This window comes from Xiphophorus maculatus, chromosome 20, assembly GCF_002775205.1.
Source record: "Xiphophorus maculatus strain JP 163 A chromosome 20, X_maculatus-5.0-male, whole genome shotgun sequence".
Lineage (NCBI taxonomy): Eukaryota > Metazoa > Chordata > Actinopteri > Cyprinodontiformes > Poeciliidae > Xiphophorus > Xiphophorus maculatus.
In genome coordinates, this window is record NC_036462.1 from 14,496,643 (window position 1) to 14,521,979 (window position 25,337).

The following is a 25,337-nucleotide window of genomic DNA, read 5'->3' on the forward strand; positions in this document are numbered from 1 at the left end:
AAATGCCTGTTGCAAACATTGCCATTAAAAACACAGCAAATTATTAAGCTCTTAAATATTGAAAAAGTAAAAATAGGAAAAACAATCGTTGCACAAAAACATTTAAACTACTCTAAAAGTGACAAAGAGAAGCTCCGGTTTTAGCAGCGAAGGTTCTCCAAATCCCTCGTCTCAGCCTCACCTGTGCAGCCAAACCCTAAAGTAAAGTGGCGCCCCCTTTCAACCCCCCCACATTCTCTCTCTGATATCACAACGCATGGCCTCAATATCAGCCATACCTTTGCAAACTCTCCAAGACAGAGGGACAAAAACAGACAGGGCTTTGGCAGTGCAGCATTAGCTCATAATGGCTCATTTTGAAAAGCATATTAGTTCCAGCATAATTACAATCGGGCCTCACGCTCTGTGTTTTGCAGGCATTCACAGGACAGGCTGCTGAGCACCGAGTCACACCAGTTGACTGTGACTGACAGCAGATTTGGTTAAAAATGCTGTTTTTTCCTCCCTCTTTTTTTCCCACAGGACAAAAATAACACCACGTCTTTTCTCCCTGTTTGTGTTGACTTGTTTATTTTGTGCCCACCTTTTGTCGTACTTGATGCCTGCAATTATACTTTTTGTCAGTCAGAGGGGGTGAATATCAAAAGGCCTAATTATGCAAACAGGCCCGCGATAAGAGGCATCTGCCTCAGATGGGATCTTCTATCTCTGACATGCATCTGTCTCTGCGCTGTCTTCTCTGCTCCAGGCCTGCATATAAACAGGCCTGCCTGTCCCCAGGACTGCATGCGATTCAACCACCAACACTGGAGTTGGAGGGATGCATCGGAGGCGGGAGGAGGGGGGTGGAGGTTCGCACAGCAACATCAAATAACTAACAACTTCTCAATTTGCATTTTTCTGAGAATGGCGCGGCATCTCTCTTTAATGCACTTGCCTGTTCATCCTGAAGGGGTTGCCAAGTTAAAGAAGCCATGCGATTCAAGGCATTCACCGAGGGATGTATGAGATAGGACCCTTGTGTGAAAACAAGATAGACGCCAGCGATAAGTAAAATGGTTTAAGGACAGATTGTTTTTGGAATAATCTTTTCCTGTGGATATCTCCACACAAGAGAAAGAAAAAAAACAAAGAACCACGAAAACTCTAAAAGTAATCATAGTGGCAACTCGGATGGAGCTTATTTAGAAATATTAGATTAAAATGTTCAAATGGTTATAAATCAAGTTAGGTGTTTACCCGGTCCGGTTACAAGCTTGATATCTTTGACCTTCTCTCAGTCATAATTTGACATTTAGCTGAAATTGAATTTGGGTGTGATGTGTGTCCGTACGTTACAACTCGGCCATCTATCTATCTAAAATAAAATAAAATCAGTCTCTTCTCACCTTTATGGACAGATGTCAGTGGTTTCAGTTTTAACTCCTGCTTATCATATCAATTACTGGTTTATAGCAGGTAGCAGACGGCCAAGGGCGCTCCTGCCAGAATGCATTTCATGTGAATGCTTGAATGCGTTAAACTTTTGAACGCAAAATTTACACACTTTTTCTTCATGCAAGCTTCGTCTATCTGAGAAAATCGTAAAACATTGTTCTGTTTTTAAAGCAAATGTGCAGCGTCTGACAGTCAGAGTGGGAATTTAGCATCCGCATTCCTCAGGGAAATTCCAGTACTTTTCTTCCCCTTGTCTCTCTGACAGAATCACAGAAAAAAGTAGCGGGCTTGAAAAAAAAAGGGAGGAAAAGGCAAGGGAGGAAGAAAGATGGGAGCGAGGCTCTATAATCTTTGGCTCTCACAACAAACAATTAGGCCCCTTCTCACTGTTTGAGGTGGAGAGTGGGGGGTTGGAGGGCCTCGAAAGAAAGCAGAGGAGACAGAGGAGAGGGAGAGTGATGCTCTTTTATTGCTCTTGTCATATGGATGAAGGCGCAGCGCGTCCATGAGAGCGCACGCTCACCTTCAACAACAGGGCGTCCACTGGGCCTCCCGGCCCCTTTCAGCCCCTAGAGACGAGCACCTCAGGGGGCCATTAGAGCATGAATGGGGGACTGACAGCCCTGTGCAGCTCTGCAGGGCATCCATAAACGCTGACATATTGACTCCCCATGCCTCTGTGCTGCCTGAGTTTTGAAAGCGTGAAGGGCTTGAAGGGTGGGATTCTTTTTCTTTAATGCACTACTGGCTAAAAGTGGGATATTAGTGACAATATAAATGTTTGCTTTTGACTCTAAGTCATGCTTTGTTTCTGCATGGCTGTCTTTACAGCACTGTTAGCAATGAAAATATGAACTCTTATTTTGGTGGCGGTATTTCTCGCTTCAAACGATGGATGTCACTTTTCTTCCTTTACATGATGCAATGTGGGAAGTTGTTTAGAAATTACATGTTTCTTTATTTTAAATGTGAAGAACAAAGCTCAATTACAGAGGATCTGAAAGAACACAGTTGATTTCAGACTTCACAAGATCCAGACCTGTTTTAGCTGTTGCTACCGTGGTTTTACTTCTGAGCTTTTAAGCAGAATGTCACTGCCTGAGCAAAACTCTTTGCTAATTGAGGTCACAATGAATGTAATGAAATTAAGAGAATGCAAGAAAATTAAAGAAGAGCCCACAGGGGTCTCTCTGCCAAATGGAAATACAGCCAAAGTCCCGGTCCCCCAACAAGAAAAAGGCACCAAAAAAAAAACGTATGAAGAAAATCAAACAGCTTCGTCTCAGGGCTGTGAGCCGAGGTCTCCTGGAGGAACAAATCTTTTTTTTTTCCCCCAACAAAGCCAAAGAGAGATTACTGGGCAGCGTACAGGAATGCACAGTGGACATTTTTTTGTGCCTAAGGGAAGTTTTCTAATTTTCTGGACAAGGACGACCGGCAAATAATTTTGAAAAGTTGGGGATATCGAGGACACTAGAAGGGGAAAATGAGTTAAACTTCAACTAAATGTAAAAATGGCAATAAAAAAAAGCTCAAAGCATAAAATTAACAAACAAGAAGCTCACATTTTAACTTTAACTGTTCACTTTACTTCTTGTTGCTCCCATAAATCCAAATAATAGAAAAAAAGAAATAGCACTAAGGTTCGAGTAATGTGTGAAATCTTGTGGTATTTCCTTGATAAAATTTCCTTTTATATTCCTATAAAAGAGCAAAACTGTAAAAACTCCTCCATACACAACAATCTAATAAGAGCTTTTATTTGGCACAGTCAAGCATTAATTTGTGAGAGCTCTCCATATTGAGAGGTTGTAATGTGCACAGCAGAAAAGCTTTTTATACTGCGACTACATATTCCCCAAGGAGAGAATGACTGACGATGCAGAAATAAGCCCATTAGTTGAAAAGAGGGGACAACATTTGAAGTTGTTATTTTGTCGGCGAGGACAGGAGCTCCACCCCACTGTTTGGACAAGCGCTTTTCACATTTTAACTCGGTAGAAGAAAAACACATTTCTGATTTGCAACACTCAGGGAACATGTTTATTGTCTTTGTGGCTGTGGAAAAACACGCACAATTAAAAAACAAATGAATATTTCAGTGGTGCGGCCCCATCAAGACCATAAAATGTGAAATGTTCTGGCCCTAAGTAGCATAGACTAATGGCGATTTTTTAAACCAGCAGACCATGGTCAATGTTCCTTATTCATCACTGAGGGAGCACTGTGCTAAACATAATTACTGTTGCACATTATGTGGCCTATTCCTGTATTGTAATAAAATTAGCCAGAAATGTTTTTTTTGTCTTTCCTAATGCAGCTCCACGGTAACCAGCGGATGGTTGTAATGCAACACACTGTCCCGATCTGTGCCAGCTGTCAGAGTTTGACAACCTTAGCTGGCAAGGCAAATTGGAGGAAACTACATTTCTTTCAGCAAATGATGCGGCTCTGACCTGCTCATCTGTCACACAATTTCACACGGACATAATAATGATATTAAAACCTAAGATGTCCTGATGTACCCCGCTCTCTATTTTGGCATGCTTTATTATTTTACATCATAACAATGGCTTGTTTATCAAGATAAATACATATTTTTTCCAGTATTGTGATGAACTGTTCACTTCAGCTTTTTGAAATCTCAGGAAAGAACAAACTGAAACTGGACTAAGACTTTCTTTAAATACACATAATTTTTAAAGCCCACTCTACATTATGATTGCAATCTAGCTTCCAAATCTTGAGTTACTTCTAATCTGCTAAGCCAATAAATACAAGATCAGAAATTTTATTTGCCCTTTTATCAGAATTCAAGCAACCATCTACAATTATGAAAATGTTACTGATTTGGAATATTTTTTGTCTACATGTGATTCCATGCTTTTATTTTGTTTGGTAGATAACTTAGAAAACAAAACGACCTCAAAAAGACGGTGAATATGACATTAAAATAACAAACTTATAAAATAGTAATAGTAGTATATAGTCACAATTAGGGTTATCTATAATATTTGTTAGTGTCATTGATTTTCATCCATATATTTATGGAGAACTATAGTATAAACTTCTACCAATCTTTTTGTACATTTAAAATTACTATTGCACAAAATAAAACACATTTATCTTGTTTTCTGTTTATGGAGCAACAGCTGTAACAAGCTAATATTAGCTGGTTTTTCAGTCAGGCTACCTGTTCCAGTAGGCTGCCAAACAGACAGATTGCCAGCAGTAATTTTTAAAGCAGTCTTGTTTAATACAATTGACTTGGTGGCTTGTTATCTTCCACACCAAGACTTACCGTTTTTATTTTTTATTTTATTGAAACAAGAAAAAAAAGCCTTATTTCAGCCTGTTAATCAGCAGTGCAAAGCAACAAGTCGTGGAAGGGGCCTTATTTTTGTTTCAGCTCTTACTCTCCATTCTTATTAAAATGACTTTAAATTGTTTGAATAGCTTGTTCTCAAATCTTTGTATACCTTATTACTGGTACTTTAAATCCAGATGCCTTATGTTTTTTTTGTTTTGCCTCAAGTCATCCTTTCAGATTCTAAAACCAACAGGAAGTCCTTATCACAAACAAAATGAATACATAACAGACAGAAAACAGAGCACAAAGCCACAAAAAGCATGTAAAACAGTCTTCCTATCTGCAGCAGCTAGCAGGGAGCACAACTCCCCATTGAAGGCACATGCATAAAAGCAACAGAAAACTTGCTAATGGGGTAAATGACAGAGGAGTTACATTCTTTATCTGGTGCTTCTGCATGCCTCTTTTCTAACAACGCCGTGGGCAACTGCCCATTTGGCCCGTATCAAACACGGTCACTGATGGAAACCTGCCTTTAATGAAGCCGACTCAAGCCTTCCATATTATATACTTAACGCGCCCATATTGGCTTTGCAAGCCTTTGTCATTATGTAAGATTATCTGTGAGCTGGCAACAACTTTTATTTTGTCTTGTAGATAACTTAGGAGGCAAACGACTTCAATTTATGAAATTACATGCCTAATTTCATACTACTTAGAGCCAGAATTAATATAAACCGTCTATAAACAGTCTTGTATGTACAGTAATGGCTACACACAAATTAATTTAATGATATTTTACCAGCTGTCTATGTTATGGGAGGTTTTTGTGTTTGCTATATAATGTTTTGATGGTCGAATTTCTGAATTTAGACAATGTTACAAGACGAGTAGATGCCAGTTTGTCACATTGCAATAAATTCACAGTGACTTGAAGAACTGCAACACAAAGTTTCTTTTTGCCAGTTTTCCTTCAGTATGAGGAATAAATGCAGCAAAAGACCATCTCAAAGCAATTAAACGGCAACAAATACCTCACGTTTTCCCATTAAAAACGTTTGAAACTAATCTCCCCTGCTGGGAACACTTGTCTCTCCTTGTGGCATGGCTCTGAATCAACACTGAGAGATAAATAAATAGCCTTTAAAGAAAACACAAACATTGTCCCTCTTGTCAAGACACATACCCTCTCGAGAGCAGCTCCAGTCCACTCAAGTCAACTCCCTCTCTCCCTGTTTCCTCAGCTCTCTGCGCTGAGACACTTCTGTCTAATGAATTAGAAGGATTGCCGTCCCACAGGGCCGAGTGGAGCTCTGTCATCCCTGAGTGTTGTTTTCCCCTCTTGTTCATTGTCCGCCGTCGAAAGGCAATAGTCGCCAATCAGGATTCATTACAGCGGCGAATCTGTGAGTGAACTGCCGACTGCAAGCGCAAAACACACAACTGTCCGGGAGAAGAAATGGGCCTCCACTGGACCCCCTGAAACTTAATTGGATTGCCAATACGGCCCACAGACGTCTGAGGAGCTGAGACAAACAATGGAGCAGAAAATAAATACTCCAAAGGCGCAATGATGAGTCCACTTGGTGAACTAAAACAATATTGATCTTCTTCTTCTCTTTTTGTTTGTTTAGAAAAGCCTCATCCAGACTAATAGCTGTCTGAGAATGTAATCTCTCCCTTGTCCACTCCTCCTCCTCCCCCCTTCCATATTCTCTATTATGCGGCTCCTTTTAGCGAGTCTCGAATAGTTTAGGTTCAGCGTCGCACCAGGGTACGAGGCATGGGGCTGGGGTTCAATTGTTTGCTAATGTTGACACCTGCCAGAGCAGGCTTGGCCCTATTTGGGGCCCACTAAAGCTGTAAACTGGATGCTCCCCTCCTCCTCCACTCTTTAGCGAGATTAAGTGTGGGTTTCTGGGGGTCACAAATCACTGGACTCCCTCTGATGTTGTGAGGCACAGAGCCAGAGACTAAGAGGCCTAAGAAAAAAAAGAGAAAGGCTGGAAAGGGAGGGACAGCGGAGGGAAGAGGGATAAAGAGTGACAGTCTATTGTTTCCTGAAAAGGAGAGGAATAATGTATCTTCTTGAGTGCACATAGCCGAAGTATCCCATTCAGAAAAAAGAAAATAAAAGAATGAAAAACATCAACGGTGGGTGTGTTTCACAGATTTCTGGGCCTCAAAAAATGATCAGATATTTGTTTAAAACTTAACATTGACAATATATTCTTGCTTGATCACATAAAAATGAATACTTAGAAGAAAGAACATTAGCTTTTTTTTATGTCGCCTCGTGAAAAGCATTTGTTTTTCTGATATGATTGTGTTCTTGATTGGCACATACTTGCATTTTTTGTAAACACATGTTCATAAAAACACAGAAACCCAAGTATCCATAGCAGACCATGCCCAGCTCCTCCTCTTCTTTTCTTCCTGCAGATGTACATTAATGCAAAAAAAAAGGAGAGGCAGAGATCTGAGTAGCAGCAGCAGAAGAAGAGCCCTGTCTCCCCTCTTTAAAACTGCTGCTGTCCAGCCTGATCGTGTCAGTTTGAAGGCCCCTATTCAGGAGTATTCAAGCATCTGCCTTTGAGGCACAATAGCAGCTAGTTTATAAACTGTCTGCCCAGGCACCCAAAGGCTTTAGTTCTTATTGTTTTCTCCCCCCTTAATAAACTTTTTGGAGGAGTTCATCAACTTGCCTGAATAGCCGATGAAGCAAGTCTCAAGACAGAAAATAACAGAGGGGTCCTTTCTGCGCCCCTCTTCTTTTTCTCTTCCTTTTCTAGTGGCTGTTTGTCTAACAATAGTGAGAGCAGGCTGTCAGACATCACAGGGCCTTTTTGTAGCAACACAAAAAAAGCGCTCGAAAAAGGAAAGAAAACCTCTCAAAATGCTGCTGTACTTGCAGATTTTCTCAGATCTAAAAGGCGTTCAGGCTGTAAAATATGTTTGGAAAATTACAAAATAAAAATGAATAAAAACTCAACTTTGTTATTAGGATTTTTGACTTAAAAGTCTGTGCTAATTGAATTTAAAATATGTTTTTTTATTATTATTATATCTGGTTATTTACTGATAGCCAGTCTCCTACTGAGACAGGCAGCACTGAAATGATGGGATGCAATAAAATGTAATTTTGGATGTAAGCCATTAATCCACTGTTATACCTTTAAACTCTGTCAAGAAAAAAAAATAGCCAAACTTAAAAGTCTCTAATAGATGTCTAGTGTAATTAATTTCATACCTAATTAAAACAAGGCCACAGTCCGTGCATGCTCGCTTGTTTAGCCCGCTGGATGGTCATAATTGAAGTAATAGCGGAAAAAAAGGAGGGCTGCTTAGAAATAAAAGCCCACAGCAGTCCAATTCAACAACACTGCCATCCAACCACGCTGATCCCCCCAAACCTGCTCCCTCCTCCACCATCTGACCCAAAAAAAAGGGCGTTATTGGCTGCCCCGGACTAACCACCTACTGTTTCCCACAGATGCACTGGGTGCGTTTTAACACCCTAATTAGATGTGACAAGTTCAACGAGCCGGTTTCAGAGGAGGAAAAGCTGGTCAGGTTATGATTTCCGAGTCAGACTCACAGGGGGAATCTCTGGACAGCTGATTCCTGTCAGCCTCATTCATCTTCTTCCAGCCAATTAAACATTAATGCTAACAAAGCGATGGCAGTTTGGGGAGGGGGAGACATGAAAGGACCCAAGTGGAAATGTAAATGACTGGTAGGAAAAATACCAACAACAACAACAGCGGCAAAAATAAAAATGCAGTTTTAGAAATCAAACTACAACACTGGGAATTTGTTACATTTAATAAAAAAAATGAGATATAAAAAAATTTATCTACATTTCCGTTAATGAAATCTCTATGCTCCCCACAAATGCAAATTTTTTTCAGTACTTTAAAAAAAATACTATTTTTTAAAATAAAGTCATAAAAATATAAAATCTATCAATTTAACTACAGCAGGTTGCCTTTAATTTTAACCTGTTTACACAAATTTTAAATGAACAGCATCTGACTAAAGGAAGTAGGAGCAAAGCGAGAGAGAAATCAAACTCCAGCATGAATATGGAAACGGATAAAAAATTTTTTTTAGATTTTTCCTCTATTACTTTTGGTCCTGCAGCCCTGCGGCCTCAGCGCAGCCCCATAGTGAAAATTGGCGGAATAAAACACAGACAGAAATGAGAGCCGCATTGAAGCACCCTACTGTTGTGACAGGATACCTGGAGGGCAGCGCTTCCTCTTTAATTTGTCTCGTATGGTTTGAGACCCCCAACCAGTCATTCAATCCTCAGAGCCTCCGTAAGCCTACCGAATTTAATTCTCGATGGTGAAATTATATGCTATAATTAAATATCACATCATTTGAAATAAGATGGGGAAAAATGTTCAGTGCATGGAGGCATCTTATCGACTTCCTCATTGTTATCACATTAAAAGTAACAACATCTAAAAATGGGTCTATCTGCATTTGTGTGTGGGAGAAATTGCCGGCTAAACAAAGGAGGCACCTATGGGCTTACAGCTTATATTCTGATATTTTTGAGCAAGAAACGGTAACCTTGAAATGGTGCTATCTGTGCCTAACAATGTGCGATCATAACCCCATAAATGAGGGGAGAAATTGAATCCTTTTAAGTTATTAAGCAGGAAAGGATTATAAACTCGTCTTTATAAATGAGCTAGAAATCCCCATGTCTTTCTCTGTACACTTTTAAATTTCCCACAAGAAGCAGGAGAGGAGAGATTGCCCCTTTTCAAGAGCCCCCCACAAGAGATGGAAAAACCATTTTTGTGCCCAGATAGGAAGTCGTCCCACATGGTAAGCGCAACTTTAATTAATAGACAGCCTTGAGAGGTATCACTGTCAGCCTGGATAATGGTGACAGAGCTAGTGTTTGTGCTTCCATGAATATTTCTCATGTGATCAAAGTCAAATGCCAGCACAGAGTGAATTTAAGCCTACTTCATTTTTTTTTCTTCGTGCTGTTGACACTTAAAGCTCCTGACACTGAAATGTCTCGCCGGGTTGGTAGGTCTACAAGCTTAAACTGTGCTCTTTTAAAAAATGTATGCTCATTACTAATAAGCAGGAGATGTCGCGTTATTGTGTAGGATGATTTGTTCGCCTTACCTTGCTGGAACCGGAAAGCAATTACTTGTATTTGATTCTGTCATCAGGTCTCACGATATGTTCAATTACAATCAATGAGAACCTATGCTAACCTATTATACACTGCATTTTCTGTTTTAAATCTTCTCTTCACTAACAGTACAAGCAAAATTAGTCAGTGTTTTATTAATCCCCTAAAGAACATCAAAATGCCAATGGGGTTGCTAGGTAACATCTTTCCTAGCAACCAAAGAACTAAGCTAAGCTAATAGGAATGAAATCCATTTGACGTGTCACTGATTATTTTTTTATATAAAATTTAGCGGCTGTTGAGGTTAAATGCTAATCAGTCATCCCTTTTCTAAATCTTCTCTTAAGCATGAAAGGACACGCAAAAATAGTCAGTATTTTCAGAAGGAAAAGGAAATTCAAAATGCTATCCTGGTTGCGAGGGAATATCTTACCTTACCATTTAAAGATCAAGGCTAAGATAATGGGAGTGCAACAAGCAAACAACAATGGATAAATATGTTTCTGATAAATCCATTTGACATATCACTGATTATTTGCTGTGTATATTTTTAGGTTGAACAATAATCAGTCATCATATTCTAACCAGAGAGCTGTTGAGGTTGGGAAGCAACATTTCACCAGTAACTATAAGGCTAGGCAGCAATGTTATCCAGCTCCATGCATGTGGTAAATACGTTTAATATATCAATTATTATTAATTTTATTATTTAGTAGTTCTTGAGGTCAATTTATAAGTCAAATAGCTAAATATACTCTTTGGCAAACTATTAAAGATATATAAGAAATCGGTTGATGCTTTTATCAGTCCTGCTTTCTGGACAACATCTCAAAGAAACAAACTAAGTCAAAAGAAATATCACCTTGCTGCAAAGTAGCTCCTAAAATGTCCATTTGAAATCCATATAATTTGTTAATGATGATGTTTTAATATTATTTAGAAATTAAATGCTAACCTGTTGTATTATTTGTCTGCATACTGTTAGAAATGTGGGCAAAAGTAATCCATTTTCCTATTAGTTTTAAGAATATCAAAATGCTATCAATGTTTCTGAGCAACATCTCAGCAGCAGCTAAAGAAAGTTACGCTAACAAGAACATTAGCAAGCTACAAGGGATAAATATTTTCTTCAAAATTACCCCTTTGACATGTCTTTAATTTTTCTATTTTGCATAGCGGCTGGTGAGATAAAATTCTACTTCTACTCTTTGACATCCTAGCAAGTACAATTCAAGTTAGTTGGTCATATTTTCATCAATCCCACCTGGTTTAAAAGAGGGTCAGAATTATGTCCAGGTTGCTAGGCAACATCTGACCAAGCATCTGAAGAACTAAGCTAATAGCAATATTATCCAACTGCAGTGGATAAATACATTAACGGTGAATCCATTTGATGCGCCACGGATTTATTTCTCATATTTTATCTAGCAGTTGTTGAGGTTAAGTGGGAATCTGTCTCACCTGCTACTGTTTGCCTGCCACTGCTGGTTTATCATGGGAATAAAGGAAAAAAAATACAGGCAGCTTGCCACCTGCTAGCTTATACGCATACTAGCCAAATTGTAGCTTTAGCTATTTAAAAAATTAAAAAGAAAAATCTTAAGCCTATTTTTATTATCTTGCAAAATAAATACAGAGAAAAGAAACACAAACTGCTTTTTATCAATTAGACACCATAAATAAATTGGGTTATAAATATATTACAATAGTTCTCATCACTAAGATTACACTGCTCACTATTTGTTAGCAAGCACATTTTTATGCCTTTTGTTTGGCTAGTTCATGCAATATTTACTGTTGTCAAGATCTGATTACGTATTGTATCAAAATACTAATAATTTGTTTAGTTGGTTTTTTTAGAACTTCTAAGCCAGTAGGTATATATATTTTTTTCTTTTCATAAATGACATTATTATTATTATTGTCGTTGTGGTTATTATTATTGTTGTTATTATTAAAACATAATAATAATAATAATAATAATAATAATAATAATAATAATAATAATAATAATAATAATAATAATAATAATAATAATAATAATATCTATCGTGTCGTGTCTTTTTAGCTCCTTGCCCCCTCTATAGGAAATGCAGGCCTTCCGATGTAAATTCCAGTGAAATGTGGCTTGAGTGGCTGCGGGGACAGGGGAGGTTAATCCGAGTTTAATGCAGTGAAGCACAGCGCAGGGTCTGGGCTATGATGGGTATGTTATCTCTGCCCAACATTTGGGTCTCCCTCAATTTCCACCCAGCCAAATAGCTGCGAGAAAGTGCAGATGGAGTCACTCTGAATGCCTGAGGAAAAAACGTTATTAATAGCTAAATAACTTCCCCATACTTTCACTGAATCTCTCTCACACACTGTTCCAGATGGATTTGTTTGAAGTGGTCTCTCGCTTCATTCCCCCTGTCCTTCTCATTCAGCGCGGCTTTAGACCCGAAATATGGCTACATTATATTACCATGCACTTAGAGAGACTGGGGTGTGCGTGGCGCTGGAGCGCGCGCCCGAGCAAATACGAACATGTGCGTGGAAGTGGAGGTGCGTGGGCATTTATTTCAGTTTTATCCAATTTAAGCTAAATTCTGTCTATTGTGTTACCTGGTTTAGCAGGTGGAACATTTGAGTTTGAGATTTTGCAATTCAGGATAAAGTAAGCGCAAATTATAAAGAAATATTTTTGTTCTATTTCTGAAACAAAATAAAGTTGGAAAATAATACGACTTTTCTGCAATAAAATAGACATTTCACCAATTGACTCCATTTTGCGTTTCTAAACAAGCCAGGCCTATCTCCCTTTCTCACGCCTTTGCGCAGCTCTGTCAGCTTTCCTCAGTTTTCCGTTCCCAGAAATAATCCCACCTGGCATCTGTTTAATTAGACCGACCTGCAGGTAATCCTGCGATTTGTTGAAGTGTCCATCGCCTGTCTCCACTTCATCTGACGGTCGGACAGGATGCGTCACGTGTGGCAAATCGACGCCTGACATCTGATACATGCTCCCGTGACGCAAAACAAAACCGTGCACGCGTTTGCGCGTGGTGTAGCGCAGCGTTTGCGTCATTTTTTCGTTAATAGCGCATGCACCAGAATATTCCCACACGGGTTCCCATGCATATAGACGATCTCGGCTTGGCTTGTTTTGCAAGAAACTGTGTTTGCAGGAAAATCAAACGTGCATTAATTTGTTTATGATTTTAAGTACACTTTTTTTATTAAAGCTAGATTAGTACCAAGATAAATCCGCGATGTAAAGTCTAAAAAAAAAACCTAATGCGAAGACCTAATAAACAAACTGATAGATAAATAAATAAAGTCTTAAAATCTGGATAAGTAAGCCAGAAAAAAAATCTATGAATTTTGTGCCCAGGGCGAGCCACAGTGAGCTCCGCTCTGAGATGAAAGTGAAAAGAAATAAAAGGCTCTATTTAATCTGCTTTAAAAACCCCTCTCCACATAAGGGCTGTGCTTCAAATTCGCAGAGTGAGGGGCTGATTGGGGATAAATACATTTCTTACCATGCCTTCGAGCTATTACACCCGGCACGAACACAGCCACCTATTCAAGAGAGCATCGTTTCCAGCGCTTTTACTCTAATAAGTATTAACATTATTAAACGCCATCCGGATGCTGCTTGTCTAAACTGTTTTGCGCACTGTTTTACACTGCTCTTTTTATAGCAGCGTAATTCGATCCCAATTTGAAACAACAAGCAGTGTTTAAAAGAACGAAAGTGACATCATGTGGAAATCTTGCTACAAAAACGCGAAAGTCACCAGCAAAGCTCCGGAGATGCAGCTGAAGCGCAAACTATCAATCAGGCGCGTTGTGCGTAAACGACCAGACTCCAGCTCTGCACGCCGGTCATTTGCAGCCAGCAGGGTTTACAAGACACCGGAGATATTTGCAAGAAAATAGTGACATTTTTCTCCTAACATTAATCTGCGCTGTGACCGAGAAAAGAGGCCGTTTTCACGCCACATACCGATTCTTCTCCAACGGGGCCATTATATACTAAATTACAAAACTATCTAGCAGCGGGGCGTACTGAATAATTCATCTCCTTTTATGCCGCTCCTTGCCCTTTGTCCAAACTTTTCTCTCTCTTTTAGCAGCTCTTTGAATGTGAATGGGCGCAGGCCCATACACTCCGCTTTACGCCGCCGTGCTTTCCAGGATTTGCTTTTGTGCCCCGACTCCTCGCTTTAGAAAAGCTTCAATAGAGGGGAGGTTTTGCTCATGAAGTTCATCTTCAAGTTTAAAAAAAAAAAAAAAAAAAGCTGTTTGGCAGTCTTCTTTAAAAAAAAAAAATAAAAATAGCTATTGTGAACAAAAAAAAAAAAAACTATCTCTATTCTCTCGTTTTATCATAGGAAGCGGGACTTGCACTGATAAAAATAACTGTTAGAATAAAAGCAATAAAACTGGTGGAATCACATCCATAATTTAATTTATTTTGTAATTCTAGTAATTAAAGTGTACTTAGTCAATTAAAAATATTTACATTACTTAACTCGTTTATCTTGTCATTAAGAGCACATATGTTGCTGAAATAGTAGGCTGGAGTGGGTCATATTTCAGAAAGTAATTGAAAAAAAAAACTATAGACTACAATTTTCTAAAAATAATTTTTTTTTAATGTTTTCTACAAAGACACAGCAATCTTACGGAAAGTGGCAGCATTTGACTGTTATAACGTTTCCCAAAGATTAGATACATTTTAGCATCTTAAAACTCAAGTTGTAAAACTTGCTAAAAGATTGATTCTGAATCTATTCAACACAAATCCAACATTATGTAGACACTATTGCAGTCTCTTTTTTCGGCTATATATCATGTACAATACACAGATGTGTATTAGCTGCAGGGATCCATTGATGGAAACGATTCGTGATCACATTTTCATAGTTTAAATTTTAAATCAAAACTCTTGAATCTATAATTCATTTTAGTTTTTTTTAAATTGTATTTTCTATTTACTTTTAATCATTTATTTTTGATCATATCAGTTATTTCTTTATTTGCTCTTTCACATTCTCCTCACTCTACTGTTTGCTTTTTGCATTTACCATTGAGAAAAAACAAAACTTAACAGTGAATAGTTTATTGCGCACTGTTTAACATTTAAGAGACTCAGTTATAGACGTGCTACAACATTATATTTTCAAACTTCACCCTGTGTGGCAGATTTTGTTTCCAGTGAGCTAACATTTGATTGAACATAGCAAAATGTTTTACACCTGTGCCAATTGCTTTGGCTGTAGGAGAGGTATTCATGTAGCTAACATAAGTCAAGTCTCATTAGTTCCAACATAGCCTATAGCTCAGCATTAAAAAAGTTATTTTGGTATGCTAACAATCTTTGCAGCAGAGTTTTACTAATTCAAATGGGGACGGTTTGGAAATTTATAGGATATTCTCTTTAGGCAATGTTTCAAAGTGATTAGTTGTACACACAGCCATACCTGTAAAGCCACTTTGTGCAACTTGCCTTGTGCAATCATATTTTTTTACACAAAAGTCTTTTTTAAGCAACTTTTTGTCTCGGGTGTGTTGAAAACTGCATTTTTGTTAGCTAAAATGTGCAGTTCAGTACATGTGCAGTTGAGTTCAACCTCAGGCTTAAGAACCTAAACGTGCTAGCAAGTTCCAGCATTAGCGCTATCGCTAAAGTAGATAAGAATAAATAAACTACATTCTTAAATTTTTGCAACAAGCCTAATGACACTGTTAACTTTTACTGAGTTGACATGTACATTCATAACAAAGCTCATTTTAAAATGTAGACCTATCACGCTCCTCTACATGACAACAACAAATTAGAATACGTTTTGGCAGAACAAACATTTTTTTCTTAAATTCCTATCTAATATAATGACGTTAGAATGCAGGTATTAGTGACCATTATCTTTACAAATAATATGCTTAAAGAGATTTTTATTTGCTAAAATTGAACTCCCTTTAGAATTCATTTTTGCAGTGTACATTGTTCGCAGCAGGGCGTTTAAAAAGCGCTCATTCCGCGCATTTTTATATTTTAAATTGAAATCTTTTCAGGATAAAACTGAATCCCTCATTAGGCCTCGCTTCATTTTAAGAATTCAAATGCATTACAACATGCTTCAAAACCTGGGACCACGGGGGAAATGATTATCTTCCAGGGCCATTCAGAAACAAAATACCTGCACCACTGTCTCACACATTACTAACAGCAGAAAACAATAACATGCGCATCCATTTCCGCTTTCACTGACAAGCGGTGAGGCGTCAGGGAGCTTGAAGTGGGTCAACTGTCAGCTGTCGTTTTAGATGTCCCCCTGAATGAGTGAGTGAAATGAGCAAGAATGCGCCACGCAAATTAATTCTCGGCAGCTAAATACCTTCTGCCAAGGCTCTCATAAATAATTGAAGGCAGTGAACAAGTGCTGGCTCGGAGTTTAAAGCGGGAATAAATTGTCTGCGCTTAGAGCCGCAGCTCGGATATGGGACGATTTCCCCAGAGGACGTTCAAGTAGGAAGTCAATTTAAAAAAAACATTTGCTTCCAGTTTGCAAGGCTGCAAATTTACTCTAATAATAATAATAATAATAATAATAATAATAATAATAATAATAATAATAATAATAATAAGACATACACTTTTTGTTTGTTAACTTACATTTATCACCGAGGATGCCATCGATGCTATGCTTTGTTTTCTTTTCTCCATCTTCATCCTTCTTATCACAGTCATCCTCGTCATCTTTTTTGCCAAATCGGGCCCTCAAAACGCGGCTGATGGAACTCACTAATGGCAACAAAAAGGTAAATGGGTGATTAGGCCTAAAAGCCATAACAGAACCATCATAATCCTATCAAACATTTTCTCTCTCTCTCGCTCTCTCTCTCTCTCTTCTTCTTCTTCTTCTGCTCTCTCTTTTTCTCTCAGAAGGATACAAAAAAATGGCACAGGAAAAGTTTTCACATGAAGCAGCAGCGTTTGGAGCAAATGTTATGAACTGACGGAGCACTGAAGCCACATTTCAACAGGACATGTACATGTATATCGCTATCGCTCTGTGGGTTTGCTTACAGAGGCGCTTTATTATCAGTAACATGTTGAATTCAAAGTGACGTTCATTGAGAGGTGATGCTGCGGTGTTCGCTGGTAGTAAGGGGAAAAAAAAGTGCAGCTTACCAGATGAAGCCTCACCTGAAGGAACTGTGCTTCTGTCGCACACCCCGTCCTTCAGCAGCTTATCCCGGATCTCCCAGCTGAACATACCCGGGTTTTCCCTCTTGTACTCTTCGATCCTCTTCTCCACGTCGGGAGTTGCCACCTGCTTTAGGTTTGAAAGGTTGATGGCAAGCGAGCAAACAAAAGAGGAGGGATTTTAGTTTAGAGGAAACACTCATCTCATCCAATAAACACACAATGTTTAGTTAGGAAAATATAATTTGGAATTAATTTGAATAAATGCAAAAGAAAGACAGACATTTCTATAATCAAACAATTTAACGTGTAAAGTATTCTGAAAATATTTAGATGAAATGCATCATTAGTACCACACATTTCGCTACACTGAGCTTAATAGCACAAAAAAAAATACATTTGAAGTGGTTCTAATTTTAAATGGACAGATTTATTTCTCGTTTATTAATTAATAAAACATGAGATTTGGATCGATTTGGACACAAATCATAAACAAACGGATTGAAAATGAAACCTAAATCTGAAAACAAATTCACATCTCTCTAGATAAACTATCGAAATAGATAATATTAACAAAAATACAGCAATAAAATGTTATCATTGGATTTCTTAGTAAAAGGAGTTATGCTCACGTTTAAGGTACAGAAATGTGCAGCTCCTGTATTTCTGACTTTTGCACTTAAATCTTAAAAATTGTTTCCCTCCTTGAAGGGTTTATTGAGTATTTAGAAGTGTGAAAATTACATGATCTTTTTGTGTTTTTTTGTCATTTGTAATTACTAATTAATATTATCAAAACATGCTGAAATAAAAAAATAAATATCTGTATTTAGATTGTTCAGTATATATTTCAATACTGACCATACGTCCAGGAAGCTACATATTTTGTTATACCAATTTCAAACTATTATTTAAATATGCTTGTTGGATTTTTTTTGTAATGCAAAAAATGATTTTAATCGTGAGAGAAATTTTCACATCACATCTGAGTTTTAATTGGATCATATTTTTAAATAGAATGTTACAGGTGGATTGCAATTCAGTTTCAAGAGATACTGAATTGCACATTATTATTATTATTATTATTATTATTATTATTATTATTATTATTATTATTATTATTATTATTATTATTATTATTATTATACACCCATGTGTAAATAGAATCAGGTGTTGCATGCCTGTCATCTACACAGACCACCACTCACCCTGGGCTTGCTGCCCCCTATGGCCCCTGGACGGATCGAGCCGGTCTCCTGGTACCGGCACAGGATCTTGGAGACGCAGCCGTGAGAAACTCGCAGTTGTCGCGAGATCACGCAGGGCCGGATGCCGTGGTGGGCCATCTCCACTATCTTGTGTCGGATGTGGTTCGGCAGCGGCCTCCCGTTGATGAAGACCCCACCAAGCTGGTTCACTCTGCCCTGGCCCAGAGGGGTGGACACTGCGTCGCAAAACAAAACAAAAAAAAAACACTCAAAAACATTCACATTCAACGAGACATTATTCAATTTAAGGTATCCTACAATACAGATGAGATTTTAATTTGATTAGATGATGCCACATTTGCTGCTTTTATCTCCATTCGGACGCAGTTTGCGCACATTATCATATTAACCATTTTCCAGGGGAGATTCGTGCCAAATTCATCCTGACAGGATGCATCCAAGGATCCACTCCGGGATGCAATTTCACATCCGAGAGACACTAGAGAGGATGGCACTCCCCACCTTGATTATTCCTAGTCATGCTGTACAAATATTGATGTGATCCTTTGAGCCAGCTCTTTGCCGTGTGTATTATTGCCGTTTCCAGCTGCGGGACCACTCGAACAAATCCCGCAGCTCGAGTCACTTGCGAGCTACGTGGTTTTTGCACATTTCAGTCCAGGGCTCTTGAGCACGAAGCGGGTGTAGGATGGGGAAGAACCAGTTTCCCGCAAATACATGCAAATACAATGATCTTTTTTTTTAATTATTATTTTTTTTACCCTTCCTCTCCTTCCCTCCACCACATATACGGGCGATTTAAATGTTGTGTGCGTCTAAGAAAGAACACAAATATATTCCAAATTAGACATTTAATTCTGAGGGCCAAAATAATTTCCAGTGATGTAATGAAAGATTTAAACATATTTTTTTAGATTAAAACAAATATTAGGGCATAAAAAGTAGAGAATAAATGTTGCATTAAAATAGCAATAAACAACAACAAAAAAAAAACAATAAAAAAATTGAAGAACATTGTTTTAAATGCTGTCTGAAATGCACATAAAACAACCAGAATCCACATGGATTATACACTTTTGAGATTTTGGAGCATTTTTAAGACACCAGATTGTATTTTCTGCAGCTATAATTCTCCCCTGACCGTGACGTGAGGTTAACTTTAATCAGCCCTGACTGCGGCGCGTTTTGTTCACCCATCTTTTTATTTCCCAGCATGTCGCCGATGACAAACTGTGCCCACCGCCGCGCTGCGTACGAGCTGACAGAGCGGACAGTTTCGCTCTTAAACCAGCACAAGTTCAAGTATCAGGCACCCGTGGCTGTCCTTGTCCTCACCTTCCAGGGGGAAGCCGGTTCGAGGGTAGTTCTGGCCTGGCGCAGGGCGCACCATCCGAGGCACTGTTCCAGGTAAAGTAGCCATCCTGTAGCTACCGAGGCAAAAAAAATAAAAATAAAATCACTGCGCTAAAGGACGTGTTTCACTCTGAAATTCCAAGTTAAAAAACAAAAAAGAAAAAGAAAAAGAAAACGGAATGTGTTTGGAAAGATCTGAGAACAGCCGCTGTCAAATCCCAAATCCCAGGCGGAGTAAATCTGGACAGACCCTTCTTCCACCGGGGGGGAGGAAATAAAAATAAAAAAAAGAAGAAAAAAAGGGGGGGATGCTCTCCTCTTGCTTTATAAATCGGCCAAAAATACAACGTCAAAACGCTGCAACAGCTGAAACGAAAACCTCCACAGAGGTAAGTTTGCACAAAATAAAAATAAAAAAAATGGAGGCGCAAGCAGCTAAATGGTGGCGCGTTGTGGGAAACGCGGTGTTATTCTTTTCCCCCTGGTGTAGTTTGGGTTCGGTATAATGTCTGCCGGCTGGCTGGAAGTAGTTTAAGTGGCCAACTTTCGTGCATGTCGTAGGAGGAGACAGCGGAGCGCTCCCATAGGCTCGCTGCCCTTTCTTTTATGGATGAAAGGGAGTGGGTTTAACCAAGAGCCCGACGACCAATCAGATCGTCACATTTTTACTTTTTTAATTCACCGCTGCCTCTCTTAGAGGACCACATAGAAAATATTCTATAAGAAGAACTGTTGTGAAAAAATGAGCAGAACTTTAAACATCTGAAGATTTTCATATATATATATATATATTTTAGACATTTACTCTTATTTTACTCACAATTACTCCAACATCCTAAAAAACTACTTAATAAAATATACATTTTAAAAATATTCATTTATTTACATACTTATTTAACTTTTACAAATATATGCATTAGTTTAGAAAACAGTGTAACTCAGTCCACTAAATAAATTCTGAATTATTCAACTTAAAAAAAAAATAGAATTGAAACAAAGGGGGGAAAAAAATTAAATAAAGTTAAAGCCTTTTATTTCTTCTTCCTGTTCAAAGTTGCAGTATTTTTTTTTTCTTCACCGCAAACAGGAGCCGCCCTGTCAGACCAGACGGAGGTTAGAAGAACTGCGGCCCTTCGCTTGTTAACCTTTCAATTAGTCAAACTGCTGCGCTGCAGGATCAGCCCAGTCCGCTCCTCTTGCTTTTGTTGTAATTGACAACAACATTTGGATCGACCCGATATTGATGATAACAGGTCGGGTACAGAGGGCACCCTTTAAAATTAATTGTTTAATAATAATAATAATAATAATAATAATAATAATAATAATAATAATAATAATAATAATAATAATAATAATAATAATAATAATAATAATAACGCGTCACAATTAAAGTTAAACCGAACGAGCGCATATGGAGAGAGAGGAGGAGGAGAGGAGGTGTGCGTGTGTGCTGGCTCTGTGGGCCCACCGTGCATATAAAATCGTGTGACAATTGCCGTGGAAAACACTCCTGGTGGAAGGCAATTTCACAAATAATTTTAGCAACAATTAGGGAGTGTGGAGGGGTGAAATGGCGATTTCACATGCAGATGCGCCGGTGGGAAGGAGCCACCCCGCCGAACGGATCTCTGACCCTCGCTCTCCCCGCTTTTGGTCTGCTTCGCATGGGACAGAGGGGGCACAAAGAGACCGCCTCAGTCTCCTGGGGAAGGAGCAAAGAGCGCTGGATTAAGTCGAGCATAAATCATCTGGAGACACAAGCTGCATTTCACTTCAAGGAGAAAGTAAAAGTAAAATGTAAAAAGTACAAATATTCTACCTCTTTGGAGCTACAACAGGTTCGCCTTTGAAATGAGGCTCCGTGTTCCCTGAACACACCATTGGTTCAGCACCGTAAGGTCTTGCCTCTGTTATCCTAATCATTACAAGCCTGATATTCATTTGCTATGCATCTGTTTATAATTACACCAAAAAGAAAGGCATTAGCAGTGTGCAGAAAATTTTTAGATTGTGGTGAATTTAAGAACCAGGCTGTGGAAGGGCTTTATATATATATGTGTGTGTATGTATTTGCAAGCATTTGTAGCCTGTTTCTTTTTTCAGTCTCAACATAAACTAAACGTATAGGTTTGTCAGAGGCTATTTGAATCATTTAACACAAGCGTTGCAATTGCTCAGCACCTCTCTTGAAATGTTTGCACGCTAAAACAAAAGCAATAAATGCTGCTGAGCTTAGAATGCAGAATATGCATGATTTATAACATTTCACTTGATAGTGAAATGTTAAAACAGGCTGAAAACAGAGAAAACTCTCTCACTGGAAGTAGTGGGATCGCTGAAAAGTCTTGACATATATTCTTTTACCAACTTAAATTATAAACTGGATTTTTACTTTGTAATAATTGGGGTTAAACTGGTCTGTATGTAACTGAATTTTATTCTGTCTTTATAATTGTATTGTCTTTAATTGATTCTTCTATATGTTTCTAAATAATCTGACAAGTTTGCCTTGTAAAGTGAATTGAGGATATATTTGCTATGAACAAATAAAGTTGAATTAATTTAACTTTAAAGAGTTGTTTTCTGAAAACATCAGATTGCAAAACCCAGAGTCATGTGATAAAACTGCAAGGGAATTTTTGGATATTTGGAAACAAAATAGCCCGCAGAAACTAATGTGCATTTTTTCTAAATCTACTTTAATTAAAGAACATTCTTATTTGTTACTTAGGGAACTGTTTTTAGATCAAAAAGAGTGTTCACCAGTGGGCGAGTCATGTTCATAAACGACATTAAAAATGATTAAAAGTCACATATCTACTTAAAGTATTTCTGCGTTGCCTGTTTTGCACCCAAAGATTCATCCCTGTTGCAGTGCCTAAGCTCTTTTTTTAAAGCATTTTTTCTGCATGGTTCACCTCGACGTCTGGCTCACATGAGCAACTCCGTCACTAAAGTTTCCTCTCAGCTACAGCAGACAGAAAAAAAAAGCAAAAGCTTCCTCTCCAACATGATAATGTCTCCAATCTTATCTCGATCAGGACCGCTCTTCAAACACTTCGCTGCTTTAGCCTCTCATTATTTGTGTTATGGCAATTACCCAAAGTTTCTTTCTTGCTTGTAGGTGAACACCCCTCCTCCTCCACTCATTCTTATTTCACTATGGATTTTTCTTAATGTGTAGTTTTAGTTGTTCAGAAGAGAGAAAGCACCTTTGATGAGAGGCATAGCCAATTTGAGCTTTTATCTTTTTCTGAGAAGAACCACAGCAAGTTAAGTGTATAAAAGTTTATGTGTTCAAAAGTTTTTAACATTTTTTTAGTTTGTCTTTGCACAGAATATAATTTAAAAAAACACTTTCTGATAGATAATCCTTTAGCAATTTAAAGTTAATTTTCAAAGAAGAGAACTGAAAATAAATTGTCTTACATTCTAAAGAGTAATTGGACATTTAAGCTTGTTACATTTATTGTTCTGATCTTTATGAAGACAAAAAGATAATTCTACATCATTGTTGCATAAGGAGAGAGAATTGTGTTAATCTGAAAATGTATTTTCCATATTATGTGCATTTTCTTTGCTGAAAACAACAAATGCTTCTAAAAACAAACCAGAACTCTGCAAAAGTAGTTGGTGCATCAGTCAGCTGCCTTTCTCACCAGCATTGGTTGTTCTCATAAATGTTTCATGCAAACTCATTTAAAACAGATGCAACCATGATAAACTGCTGCCCAACATTTTCGAGACCCTGAACACCAAAAACAGCGGCCATATTTTTTTTTACCATCATCCTGCATCTATTCAAAACAAAGATCGCAACTGTGAAGGATTCTTCAAGCTGTTTCAGTGGTGACAAAGCCTGCACTTCCTCCAAAGACTTGTTAACTTGTTGAGACATTTTCACATCTGCTCAGAATTATCCGAATGTGTAATCACCTCCTTACAGGGAATTATTTTTCTTTTATCATGGCGCACAGCAAGCGTATAAAATGGCCTCTTAGGAGGAGACTAGTGTAAAGCCCTACTATGTGTTGTAAGTGTAATTAAAGAAAGCTGATTTGAGATATTCATCACATTATGTGTGGCACAGGGAGGAGCTCTGATTACACATACTTTCTAACAAGGGTCTAACAAGGTGATGTTTGGTTAATAAGGAGAGCAGAGATTCAGGAATTCCTGAAAAACTCATTTGGAACAAATTAGCTGACACGTAAAAATTGACTAACATTTCGCTGTTTTGCCTCCATCTCAGTTAATCCTGTGCATTTTAAGGAAACATGACCTCAAAATGAAGAAAAAGGTCATTGTTATTGGTTTGGAAAATCTAAAATAAATGTATCACTAGGTCTACAGCCACAAATACTGAAATTTATAAGGTAAGTCTTGAGAAACAAGAAGAAGAAACTCTCACTGAGATTTATGAGACTTAAGCGGAAAAAAAACTGGAAAAAATGCATATTTTCCTGAAAAGAAAAAAAACCCTTTCACCTCTTCAGGCCTGCAGAAAGGTCCTGAAGTACAGACAAGGGAAAACAAGTCAGATACAAGAGAACAACACAGCTTTTTTTCATCAAGAAACCACAACTGACTGGACTATAATCCAGTTTACATGGTCCCAAGGTAAATTGTGAAACAGGCATGAAAAAGAATTGTAGTATTTGTGCAGATGGAAACAAAATGCTTATATATTTTATGACCTTCAGGTACAGTGCAGGATTTCTTCAGGGTCTGCACCATAGTTGTGTTGAGAACAGATTGATGTGGACCCAACACTAAGAAAAGCAGACAACAGGGATTTCTGATATGTGGTGAAATGGTCAGTTTTAAGAATTGCCAGGAACATTTTTTTGGTTTGCTCTTTCCAGTGGGATTGTGCAAATGAGAGGAAATAAAGATGAATTTGAGTTTGACTTTCGAAATACTTACAAAATGCTTTGTGTTGCAGAAAACTAACAAACGCACAGCAAAATAAGGGCAAGCATGATGGTGGCAGTGTCATGCTGAAGTCCTACTTCTTTTTAGCAGGAGCAATAAAGCTGGTAAGAGTTCCTGAGAAGATTAATAGAGCTAAATGGCCTTGAATAAGATGGAAAAAAAGTCACAGAGAGACAAAAAAAAATGTATATTTCATGTGCTGAAGATAACTTTGGATTATAAATATTGAGTTCTTATCTCATTTAACTGGTGCATACTTTGAGATGAGCCTTTAGCAAACTGAGGTGTGCATTTGTTGTTTTTAGTCGGGAGACAAAAGGAACTGTCTTTAAATATGAGGAAGAATATGGAAAAAAATAATGTTTTGGCTACGTGTGGTGGAAAATTATTACAATCGTGTACTTAGCCTCTTTAACTCTCTCTCTCTTTTACTTATAAATGTAATTAATTCCTGGTCATCTATATAGTGCAAATTCACAACAAATATTGCTTCGAGACACTTCAATGACAAATACACGCTAATCCTAGTCATCAAGTATTAATCTCAGTTTATTATTCAAATTAGTTTAAAAAGTTTTCTGTCTAAGGAAACTCAGCGGATTACATGGAGTCACTGACTTGCTGCATTCACTCCTCCTGGACAAGTACTGTAGACAGCTGCTTGTATTGTTGACTTTCCAGCAATCCCTCATACCGAGCATGCACGTAGCG

The 25,337-nt window shown here is 38.1% G+C and overlaps 1 protein-coding gene across 2 annotated transcripts in view; it reads right to left on the reverse strand.

The window, feature by feature from the left end:
• The window catches only part of pax7 (paired box 7), a 59,593-nt gene extending 39,346 nt beyond the window's left edge, over positions 1-20,247 (reverse strand). The window contains exons 1-4 of one of the 2 annotated variants that reach the window (XM_023325307.1): positions 19,671-20,247; positions 18,315-18,550; positions 17,107-17,236; positions 16,573-16,701 (exon numbers count right to left, since the gene is read on the reverse strand). In XM_023325307.1, the coding sequence (XP_023181075.1) occupies positions 16,573-16,701; positions 17,107-17,236; positions 18,315-18,550; positions 19,671-19,755 (580 nt within the window). In that variant the 5' untranslated portion in view covers positions 19,756-20,247. Of the gene's footprint in view, positions 1-16,572; positions 16,702-17,091; positions 17,237-18,314; positions 18,551-19,670 lie in introns of both variants that reach the window. The other variant, XM_023325306.1, reaches the window with a different exon arrangement.
• Between the last annotated feature and the right edge of the window lie 5,090 nt (positions 20,248-25,337).